Genomic DNA, 12568 nt, shown 5'->3' with positions numbered 1-12568 from the left:
TAATGCAGGCAGCAGGAAATATTCTTACTATGTTTAGTCAGCAGCTCTTTGAAATTTTCTCTTTCACAGTGAATTAAAATAGATTGACATATGTTCATCTGGACTAATTTTTAAAATTAAGCCATACCTGTGACTGGCTGAATGTTAAACAGCTTAAATATATGTATTTTTTAATTTTATTACTCTACCAAGAATTTAAGTTGTAGGATGTCATCAAAAAGAAAAAGGCCTCAAAAGGTTAAATTACCCAGTAATTTCGCCCTTAACTGGGTGTTGAAGAAAATGAAAACAGACGTCCACACAAAAAGTTGTACATGAATGCTCATAGCAGCATTATTCATCATAGGCAAAAAAAAAGAAAAAAAAACAGATGTCCACCTGATGACTAGATTAGCAGACCGTATATGTCATGCAATGGAATATTATTCATCAAAAGAAATGAAGTGATACATGCTATGACATGGATGAACCTTGAAAACATGTAGAGTGAAAGAAGCCAGTCACAAAGAACCATATATTGTATGATTCCACTTACTTGAAATGTCTAGCATAGGCAGATCTATAGAGACAGAAAGTAGATTAGTGGTTGCCTTGGGCTGGATGCAGACAGTGATTACTAAAGGGTATGTTCCTACTTCTTAGGGTGATAAAAATGTTTGAAATTGATTATTTTGATAGTTGTACAACTCTGAATATCCATAAAACCATTGAATCGTACACTTTAAATGAGTGATTTGTTTGGTATATGAATTACATCTCGATAAAGCTGTTACCAAAAAAATAAGGGGAGATATTCACAGCTTCTGTCTCACATAAATTTCATGTACATTGCCTTAGAGTTGTATGTTTTTACAGTAGTTGTTGTATCATTTATAACCACTGTAAAAAATGTTATCCAACTTCTTTATATAAAATTATACAGAATTACTGAAGGCATTTTATGATTTATTGACTTTTGACCATTACTGCCCGCCCCTTGTTTCCTACCTAGGGCCAAACAGCCTTTGATGTAGCAGATGAAGACATTTTAGGATATTTAGAAGAGTTGCAAAAGAAACAAAATCTGGTATGTTTGATGACTGTCTAATAATTGCCTGTATTACATAATTATCTTAGTAACTTTGAATTTGAGACAATTACAAAAGTTTTCTTGTGATGTTTTATACTTTTTGGTTTTAAGATATCCTTAAGTTTCACTAAATGATAGTGAAAGAGAATAAAGGGTAGTGATATTTAACTTTTTATGTTGCTTATCCCCATTTCTATTTCCTCCCCTTCTCAAAAGGAATACTTATATATGTCCTCAAGAATAACATGTTTTTACAATTTCATTAGAGGGTTTTACTTAAAAGATGGAGTCTATAAAATCTCATATATCCAATAGCAGGTCCAGTAGCAAGGAGTTATGTCACCTGAAACAGTTTTGTTTTTTTTTTGGAGATGGAGTCTCACTCTGTCCCAGGCTAGAGTGCAGTGGCGTGATCTCAACTCACTAGAATGTCTGTCTCCCGGGTTCAAGCAATTCTCCTGCCTCAGCTTCCTGAGTAGCTCGGACTACAGGTGTACGCCAGCATGCCCGGCTAATTTTTTGTATTTTAATAGAGATGGGGCTTCACCGTGTTGCCCAGGCTCGTCTTGAACTCCTGAGCTCAGGCAGTCCACCCACCTTGGCCCCGCAAAGTGCTAGGATTACAGGCGTGAGCCGCTGCGCCCAGCCAGAAACAGGGTGTTGAGTAAACTATCCTCAGCCAGCCTGAGTGGTTAATGGATCTGAACTTTTTCATTAAAGTTGGAGGGTTTTAAAAAATTCACCTTAGCCCTGTATGGAACTTTTTAATTGTCTAGTCTATTTCATTTTTTATTCAAGCTCTTTCCTTTTCAGGTAAAACTTAATTTATTTCTTTGTTTTGTCTTATTTAATGTCTGAAAAAACTACTTTGTTATTATTTTAAACACTGCATCTTAGTAATATTATTTTAATAGTTTTCTTATTTTCCTTTGCATAACTTTGTACAAAGCTCCATAGTGAAAAACGGGACAAGAAATCTCCGCTAATTGAATCAACAGCAAATATGGACAATAATCAGTCACAGAAGACCTTTAAAAAGTGAGTAAAATGTTCAAGTACGTTTGTTACTTTTGTGAATGAGATGGCATAATGGCCACAGGCATGTTTATTGTGGATCTGGGAAGAATGAATGTATTTTAACCTTTTTTGTTTCTAATCATTTGAACACTGTTTTCCTTTAACAGCAAAGAGACATTGATTATTGAACCAGAGAAAAATGCATCCCGTATTGAATCTCTGGAACAAGAAAAGGTTGATGAAGAAGAAGAAGGAAAGAAAGATGAGTCTAGCTGCTCTAGTGAAGAAGATGAGGAAGATGACTCGGAATCAGAAGCTGAAACAGGTAAAATTAAAAGATAAATGCATTTTCGTTGAATTTTGTGGCAGTGTAAAATAAGACAAGATTTTTCAGACTGATTTGCTACTTGTTTAGATACCTGGCAAGCTACTAAATTATCTTTCAGTGAATGCTAGAAACCTACATATAGTTGTGAATTTATTATTCTTTAATTATCTGGAGGCTGTTGTTCACCTCTGTGTTTTGCCGATCTATATTTAAAGAAGTTGGAGAGGGTTCTAAGAGTCCCTTAGGCACAGATAGGTTGTGAATGGGTTCTCAGTAATTCAAAAATGCTCCTGTTACTTCTGAGGTCCAAACGTCCAGGGTGCCGGTCCCAACAGCATCCCAAATTTTCCCTAAGAAATAGTAAAGTAGGAATGGAGTAAAAACTCTTTGCTGTGAGTGTGTGGGGGAATTTGCTTTGTTTTGAGAAATTTTAAAGATACAGAAAAGTATAATATAATAAACATTCATATTCCATATTCCAACAACCTAGACTTAAGACTTTAACTACTGTGACATTTAATCATATTTACTTCAATTTTTTAAATAAAGTTAAAACATTATAGATGTCTTTTTTAGTCACCCACCGTAGTCTGCTTCCCTTTTCTTCCTTCCCAAAGGCAGTCACTATCATGAGTTTTTTTCTGTAATCTTCTAGTTCATTTTTATACTCTTACATATGTGCATTCATATGTAATATATAACAATTGTAATATTGTTTTGTGTTTTTTTCATATGGTAGGAATTGTTATACATCTTGGGTTTTTTCACTCAAAAGTTACGTTTTTTATATTTGTTCATAAATCTATTTCTATAGCTTTATCTGCATTTTTTTTAAGCTATTGTATAGTATTCTATTAAATATATCTGTTTCCATTATGATGAACATTTACCTTATTCTCAAACTCCTGGGTTCAAGTGATCCTCCTTCCTCAGCTTCTCCAGTAGCTGGGACCACAGGCACATGTTACCACACACACCTAATTTTATTTTTATTTTTTGTAGGGTTAACTATTTTGCTGAGGCTAGTCTTGAACTCCTGTCCTCAAGCAATTCTCCCACCTCAGCCTCCCAAAGTGCTGGGATTACAGGCATAAGCCACGGCGCTCAACCTATAGCCTAAAGTTATTTTTATGCAGTTAATCTCCTCCCTGGGAGACATTACTTAGCTCTCAGTCTGTAGTCAAGTATATCATTACAAATTAAACTATGTACACAAGAGAGCCAAGACTTGCACCCAGACCTCCTAACTTATATTTTAAGCCTTTTACTACTTATGTAGTATAATTCAAAAACTAGAAGTCCAGACATCTCTTTCAAAGATTTCTAGTTTTTTGTTGACTAAATTTTTTCTTCATTAGCCCTTGTTTGTATACAAGTCACTGTTCAATATTAGACACTAAGGGACTATTTAAAACAAGAGACCTTAGGCCAGTTTTACCAGTAACCAGCAAATCTTCTGCTATCTTTTGGTTGAATATCCTTGATTATAAAATGAGAAAAATCGGGCTATAAGACCTGGAGGGTTCTTAAAACTCTAGTATTCTATTAAATATAACTAATTACCATCAAATTGCATTGTATTTGTTCACGATTTAGAATTGAAATGTACTAGTTGCTCTCTACTCAGTTTCTCACTGAGCTAACTTTAAATGTTCCTCTGAAGCATTGTACTATGATAATTTTGTTCTTCCTGTTGCTAGTGGTCAGTGGTGCCAGGAAAATTTGACTCTGTCTCAAGAATTAATCCACGTAAACGCTGTGTGGTTCCTTTCCTCTCGCTCTTTTAATATCAGCTAGGCTTTATCATGCTTTATTTGGAAAGCTTGAGAAAGCAGCCATTTCCCTGTAGAGCTACAGCTTAATTTGACAATTTGTAAACCATTTCTTTTTTCTACTTTTTGTAAGGTTATTTCCTTGGGAAACTATTTGACATAAAATAACTATTTTGCTGAATTTTGTAAAATAAATTATTTACCAAAACAGTTTTTCTTCAGTGTTCTTTCTCTTCTCATAAAGCAGATAAAAATGAGAGTGCAACCTAAGTTTTAGTTATACCTTTCAAACAATTTACAAATGTGAAAGGTAGTTGAGAAAATGAGAAAGAGAAGTACATTTTTTGCTTTTAGGGTTCTTTCTTCTAGGACTTTGTCATTCTTTGTTGAAATTAAATGGATAGAAAGACTACAACGATATTAATAACGTTTACAAAATAAGTTGGATGGTGGGGCTGGGTGCTGTAGCTCATGCTAGTAATCTCAGCAGTTTGGGAGTCCAGGTCTGGAGGATTGCTTAAGCTCACGAGTTCAAGACCAGCCTGGGCAACATGGGGAAGCCCTGTCTCTACAAAAAATACAAAAATTAGTAGGTGTGGTAACGCATACCTGTAGTCCCAGGTACTCAAGAGACTGTGGTGGGAAGATCGCTTGAGCCTGGGTAACAGGCTTCAGTGAGCCGAGATCACACTACTGCACCCCAACCTGGGCAATAGAGCAAGACCCTGTCTCAAAGTAAATAAATAACTTGGATGGTGGTACATGGATTTTATCTTATTTATTATTTATATCTCCTACTAGACTGTAAGTGAAGGTATTTTGTCTTTTCATTGGCTGATATATCCCTAGTACCTAGGACACTACTTGAAGAATGGGGACACTTATTATTTGTTGATTGATTCTGTACACAGTTAGGTGGATTATTTTCCAAGATGATATTGTGCCCATTTAACTTTAGACTTTTTAGGAGTGAGAAGACATGCTCTTTGGGACATTTAACCATACTGTTTGACAGGAATGTAAGGTAATTATTGACAAAAGCACTTTTAGATTTCCTTGATTAAAGAGGAACCATCAGTTTTAGATCAGTAATAGTAGTTGTTTATCCATTAGAAAATTGCATAGTTATTGTTAAGTTTTTAATTGCATTCATGCATTCAAATTTTTAAATCTTAATTAAATTTGTTTTTATTTTCTTCATTTTAAAAGCATAGAAGTCAGATTCTATTTGTGCTTTTTATTGTCAGAAGCTTTGTTGTATATCTTTCATATTATCTTAACTATTTATTTCAGCATATATATTGAGACAATGCTAGAAGCTCCCTGAAAAACTGACTTGCAAAAAGGAATCACAGTGGGGAAAGACTTTTAGTTAATAAAACCTTAAACAAAAATGGAATATAAAATGATTTTTTCCCAACCATTGAGACCAAATTTCTATGGAATCTTGACTCTTACTTGTTTGTCTTTAATAGATAAGACAAAACCCCTGGCTTCTGTAACTAATGCCAACACTTCTACTACACAAGCAGCTCCTGTAGCTGTTACAACACCTACTGTGTCATCAGGTCAAGCAACACCTACATCACCTATTAAAAAGGTAAGCCAAAATTGTATTTGTTGAAAATACATGTATTCTATTTATGTACCACTTGGACTAACTCATTAAAGTAATTCTGAATTTTTATAGTTTCTTCCAAAAATATGTAAGATTTCAGAATGTAAATATGTATTTATGTTTCTAAGTTGAATGAGATTTCTTCTGAATGATTTTTTTTATCATTTTTGCAATTGATATTACTGTTGATATTATAGTTGGTAGTTAACAAATATTACATACAGTTGATAGTTAATAAATGGCAGAAAGTTAAAAATTTTTGTAATATTAAAATCAATGATTGTATTAGTTTTTTTTTTTTTTTCTATTGAACTTTTATTTTGAGAAGCTCGGGTTTTATATCCTTTATCTCTGTTAAGTAGAGGTGTGCATGTTGATAATTTCACACATGGGTAAGAAAGTTACAAAAACTATTACCACAAGTCAATGAGAGAACAAGAATCTAAATTTTTTAAACTCGTAGTACAAAGGACTAGGCAGGCAACTGGTATGCCAGTAGGAGCATGATCCCTGAGGTCGGATAAACCAGAGATGAGCTCCTGACTCTACCTTATTAGTTGTTATGACCTTGAGCAAGTTACTTACTATCTTCCTTTTGTATAACAAAACAAAATGAAGAGAAACACAGTTAATATTGTAAGGATTGGTTGAGACAACCTAGCCAGTAAACTCAGTGTGTTTTCAAAATGTTAGTTTCATTTATTTCTCTTCTCTCTTTCTGTCTCTATCTGTTCTCCATCTCTCTCGTCTCTTCTCTCCACCGAAGCAGTGTTTTCCAGTTAGTGTGTTGATCTTTTTACCTTTTCCTGCTTCTCTGGAACCTATCCTTCTTTTAACCCAAATTAACGATTCAGAGTTTTTGTTTATGTTTGACCTACCAGTCTCTCTTCAAAGATTTCTCTTCACCAGTCCTTTTTTATCTTTAATGAGCATACTCATTTCCCTCTTTGTCCACACACACCTTTTTTTTAACCAAACCCTTGAAAAATTGATTGCAGTCATCATAACACTTCATGCCTAAATATGTCAGTATGTATCTCCTAAATACAAGACTAATATCCTTCATTCTCAAAATAATCACACTTAGGAAATTTAACTTTGGTATAATATTATTTATGTTGTTAATAACTAATATACATACCCAGATTTTCCCAATTGTCCTTTGAGTCTTTCTGTTTGTTTTTTAAAATCAAGGGTCCACTTGGATTGTACATTGTGTTTAGTTGCCTTTGAACTTCTTATTTTGTTGCTAGTTTGACATTATTTGCATGAGTTTAAGGACTGATTGTTTTTTAAATCCTCACAGCATTTCTGTTGTGTTGTCAGTATTGGAATTTGGCTTTAGGTGGTCAAGGTCTTTTTGAAATCATAAACTACAGAATAAAAAAAAAAGTCCCTACTGTTAGTAATAATCCTTCTCTAAAATTCTTCCCAAGGAGGGCAGTAATGTAAATAATGAGTGGTAGAAATGTGTTGGTTTCATTGATATGTAGTTTGAATATCGAGAAACTGAATGAGTTATCTTACCTTATATATTCCAAAACTGAGTGCTTCTTGAATTCAGTTAGAACTCATGTTCATATGATCATAATTATGTATGCTTTAATAAGAAATTATCTAAAAGCAGTTTGCAAAATTTTGAAGACTGTTAATCATGCTGTAACTAGCGTCACTATAAACTGCTTTAATTAAAGTTTATTTTATTCTAGAGCCCCCATATTCTTTTTCAGTGAATACTAAATTCATGTCTGCATCTTTTGATCTGTTTCGACTATAAGGTTATCAAAAGTTCCCAGAAGTTCCATCTCCCTGGAATACCTAGGCAAGAAACTAGCTATCTTTCTTTTTTTTTTTTTTTTTTTTTTGAGACGGAGTCTTGCTTTGTCACCCAGGCTGGAGTGCAGTGGCACAATCTTGGCTCATTGCAACATCTGCCTCCCGGGTTCAAGTGATTCTCCTGCCTCAGCCTACTGAGTAGCAGGGATTACAGGTGTCTCCACCATGCCTGGCTAGTTAAATTTTTAGTAGATATGGGTTTTAACCATGTTGGCCAGGCTAGTCTCGAACTCCTGACCTTGTGATCTGCCCACCTCAGCCTCCCAAAGTGCTGGGATTATAGGCATGAGCCACTGCACCCAGCACTGGCTCTCTATCTTTTGGGTTTTTGGCTAAGTAATCCCTTTCCTACTACAGTCAAATGATTACAGTAAACTTCCTGTGTTCAATTTTCTTGTTCTCATATATAGCCAACATTTATGGCAATTTAGTTCTCAGTTTATACCTAATGCCCTAACTGAAAAGAAATACTTTATAACCTCTGTTAGCATAGTGGGCCAGTAATCTCTTTGCTGTAAAAGTTCTTATTCAAAATCACTCTTGGTTCTGTAATTAATATAATAACATCTGCTTCTAAATTTGCGTATTTAGAAACTATTTTATTCTCAGTTTCAAGCACAATAACTTACTTTGAAGATTATATTGCTTCTTTGTTCTTAAAGTTTTGTGACCAAATTTTATTCGAAACAATCATGTGTAAAATTTTTGATTTTTTTTTTTTTTTTTTGGAGACGGAGTTTTGCTCTTGTCACCCAGGCTGGAGTGCAATCTTGGTTCACCGCAACCTGCACCTCCCAGATTCAAGCAATTCTCCTGCCTCAGCCTCCTGAGTAGCTGAATTACAGACACCTGCCACCACACCCAGCCAAGTTTTGTATTTTTAATAAGAGACGGGGTTTCATCATGTTGGCCAGGTTGGTCTCAAACTCCTGACCTCAAGTGATCCACCCGCCTTGGCCTCCCAAAGTGCTAGGATTACAGGTATGAGCCAACACGCCTGGCCTGAAATATTTTTTTGATGAAGAGGGAGTCTTCTTATCAATATTGTATGACTTTTAAAACCTGTTATATTCAGTGATTCTTACACTCCTGTATCTACTTTAATTTAGCATATTAGTGTTTTTTAAAATTTTTTCAAGTTTATCTGTAACTTTAGTGACCTAACATACAAATTTCCTTAAACAGATTGTTAATTTCTAATTGCATCTTAAAAGGTTTTGCAGTTATCTGTTTTTAGGTTCCCAGTCATGACTCCACTTCTGATATTTAGACAAAGTTATATTAAGTTCTCCAGCTTCCTTCCGCGGTACATAAACTATGTGCGTGTGCACGTGTTCACAGCAAGATAGATCACAAAAATGAAAGCACACAAAACAGTTTTGCATTTCACTTATTTTAATAACTTGGGGTAACTATGGTGAAAGATAGAGGTGTTTACTTTAAATGATTTTTCCTTAATTCCTTAACCCTTCAGCTGAAATTAAAGAACTGTTTCTGTAGCAATATCAAGCTGATGATTTGTGGAGATGTTATCTATAAAACCATCAGTTTGATTTTGTGCTTAAAATTGTTAACTAACAATAAGTCTGTATAAGCCTTTCTAGTCAAAATAAATATTGTTGAGATCTCTAAAGCAGATTATCTATTCTTCTATATGGGTGTACATTCCAATAAAATGTAAATGGCGTTTTCTTTACTTGATGTTAAAAATTCAGAATTTTTATGGAATTAAGTGTTCTAGTTAATTCAATTCAATGTAAAAGCTAATAATTTAACAAAAGACTGCTATGTGCTGTGGGTACATAAAGTATTCCAATCTAAATGTACAGATGTAGCATGATTTAAAAGGAGAAGAAATTATATTCGACTTAAGGTAATAGAATCAGGACATTTTAGATAAATCTTAAAGTAGGTAGTACTCCACCTGAGAGAAGAAGGGCTTGCATAACTTGTTGAAAGGGAGGGAAGAAAAACAATATGAACAAGTGGGGATAATGTGGAATAATTTGGCAGGAAAAATGAATTGTTCCATTTGATTAATTTATAGGGTGCATATATACAAAGTAAACAGGAAAGGTAGAGCCATGTTGCAGGATGTCTTCTCTTCTAGGATAACACTTTTATAATTTATTTGATAAGTAGTAGAGAGTCATGGAAGATGTTTGAACAATGCCTTGAGAGAATTATTCTTTATAGAATATTATTCTGACAGCAGTGTACAGATTTGAAGATGAGAGACTGATTGAGAAAAGGTTTATTAGAAGGTCATTGAAGTTGCCCACAATGATAAGAATATGAACTAGGGAAGTGGCTCTGGGCTTATAAAGGAGAGGAGATTTAGAGACTTGACCTCTAATTTATGGATGGAGGAAAATGACAGAGAAGGTCTAACATAATTGTGAAGTTTGAAACGTAGGAGATCGAAGAGCTAACTTTAGTGCCATTAACAGAATTAGGGAACTGAAGAATAGATGGTTTGGAAGTAAAGGTGTTTTATTTTAGTCATATTGAGTTTCAAGTTTTCAGTTACAGTTCTAGATCTTCCACTCTACAGGTAAAATTAGGACTGGAAATTTAGGAGACTGGACTGGAGAATAATACATTTGAGAATAAGCTGACTACAATTAATATTTAGCCTGAGGAAGTAAAGACCCTCCTCCAATCCCCCAGGAGAAGAAAGTAGAAACAGAATATGAGAGATCCAAGAGCAGACTCTGGAAGGGCTAGCACAAGGAAAGTTGTACACACACACACACAGCCTGTATAAGGAGTGTTGTATACACACACACACACACACACAGTCAGTCAGTCAAGAAAAGAATGGTCAGAGTCAAAAGAAAAAGAAGGTCAAGATAGCATCCAGTTTAAAAAGCTAAAGAAGAGAGTTTCATGGAGGAGGAGGTATGGTTAAGTATTTCAGGAAGGGTTTATTTATATACCAAGTAAAATCAAAAGGTGCCTTTAGACATATGAAGCGGTACTTAAATCCAAATTCATGTTGGGCAGAGTGGAGGTATATCAATGATTACTGTGTAACAAATGCTGATTTCAAAATTGATAGATAGTACTGCCTCATTTTTCTCAACTCTAGAATAACAGTAATGGTAGTATTTCATCGGGTAATTATAAGGTTGAAACAGGATAACCCATGTGAAACACTTAGCTGAGGGTCACACACTAGTAAATATTTGTTAAATGTTAGCTTCAGTTATAACAATAAATGTTATCTGATCTCTGGCTGTTTTATCATGGGGGGAAAAAGTTTGTTTCCAGGTTTTTTTGTTTGTTGTTTCTGTTTTTTGAGGAGGTGAGAGACCTAATGTGGGTGTTGGCAAACTGGCCAGTGGGCCAAACCTAGCCCACTACCTGTTTTTGTATAGCAAACTGGTTGGAGAAAAATATCAGAAAAATTTCACTGTCCCTAAAGTTTTATTGGGTACAGCCACACTCATTCCTTTGTGTATTAATATTATCTGTGATCCACAAAGTTTGGCATTTGCCGTCTAGCCCTATAAACTCACCAGTCAATAAGTAGCTGTCTCAGTACCTATCATATTGCACAGGATATTAGAGTTCGCAAACTTTCTTGGTCATTGGAGCCCCTAGTGTTTGGTAGGCTTTTTTCACAGTGCCACTGGCAAAAGGAATTACCTGTTTGTCTCATTAGGTAGTTCGATGCAAATGTGATCAAAATGGCAGGTTGTGCAGTGTCTATGAGATGTCACTGTGCTTCTCTCAAAACTCTAAAATATTCTACAGAGCCCCTGTGACTTTGTTGTGACACCCTGGAGCACTTCGGTGCACATTTTAGGAACTAAGGAATGCTTAGGCCCTGTTGATAGCAGTTCATTACTGGAAGTACCAGAGGTATATCTTTATAACAGTTTTGTCCATGAAGTGGCCCTCAAGCATCATCATGGGAGCTTTAACAAACTCTATTAACCTGCTAATTATAGCAAATGTTGGCAATAGATATGAAAGAAAGGATTTTTTAAAAACTATTAATACCCTATGCTTGTGGCAACTAGTTAGTTGCTGTATTCACCAATCTGTATAGTTAACTGTGGTTGAGTATAGAAATTCTAGAAGTGAAGTTGATAAAGTGATCTAAAGATAACAGAGGTTGCATTTTTAGGGTTGTTGGAAAGCCCTAAAAATAACATAAATATTTGTACATAAAATTAGTTTTTACTATAGTTGTAATATTTAATGTTTGGTGGGGAAATCAGTAAATTTAAGGCTGTGATGTTAAACAGAGTATTATAATTAGAAAATATCAGTTACTAGTTTTTGTTGATTGTGTTGGACATAAAATTTTTTAACCAGAGTATATACATGGATTAAAAACAAAATTCATGTGCAGTAGTTTGTTCACTCACATGCTATATTATCTATTCTATATGTCTTTAATTGCTTTAGAAGTTTATTAGATTTTTTCAGATTATCTCATGCTAAAGCTAGAACTTGTTCCCAGTAACTTTTAAAGATTGGATCATTACCCAATTATTGGGGTTTAATTTATTATAAAACTATTTTAAAATGAAGAAAATACTTTTTGCTCGTAACTTCCCTTTTCTGTTTTCATGCTTTCAATCTTTATCTCTTTACCTGTCTTATTTTAATTGGCTTTAGTATGATTTCATTGCTCCTATCATGCCTGTGGTGGAATCAGTAGATCCTGCATCATGGAGGCAGGGCTTGCGCAAAACTGGCATTGTTCTTGTGCCCAATAAGGGTGAAAAATCTATGGTGAGGCATTGCTATGTGCAAGAATTTATATTAGGTTACAACATAACAAGTTTAATATAAATTGGTTCCAAAGATGCATGGTTTTAAGTCCTTACAGTGTGCTCATTTCTGTTTTCTGTATTTGCATCATAATTTTTCTGTGTGATATAAAGTGTGTAGTGTGTTTTCTTAAGTCTAAC

At 34.5% G+C, this 12568-nt stretch overlaps 1 protein-coding gene across 5 annotated transcripts in view; it reads left to right on the top strand.

The window, feature by feature from the left end:
• PPP1R12A (protein phosphatase 1 regulatory subunit 12A) overlaps nt 1-12568 on the top strand; it is a 166675-nt gene that overhangs the window by 116878 nt on the left and 37229 nt on the right. For all 5 annotated transcript variants that reach the window (XM_008004114.3, XM_008004116.3, XM_008004115.3 and 2 more), the window contains exons 6-9: nt 992-1066; nt 2019-2107; nt 2254-2411; nt 5662-5786. In XM_008004114.3, the coding sequence (XP_008002305.1) occupies nt 992-1066; nt 2019-2107; nt 2254-2411; nt 5662-5786 (447 nt within the window). The remainder of the gene's footprint in view (nt 1-991; nt 1067-2018; nt 2108-2253; nt 2412-5661; nt 5787-12568) is intronic.

The sequence above is a fragment of the Chlorocebus sabaeus genome, chromosome 11 (assembly GCF_047675955.1).
Source record: "Chlorocebus sabaeus isolate Y175 chromosome 11, mChlSab1.0.hap1, whole genome shotgun sequence".
NCBI classification, from domain to species: Eukaryota; Metazoa; Chordata; class Mammalia; order Primates; family Cercopithecidae; genus Chlorocebus; species Chlorocebus sabaeus.
Note: the sequence above shows the minus strand (reverse complement) of the source record. Positions and strands in the feature narration are given on the sequence as shown.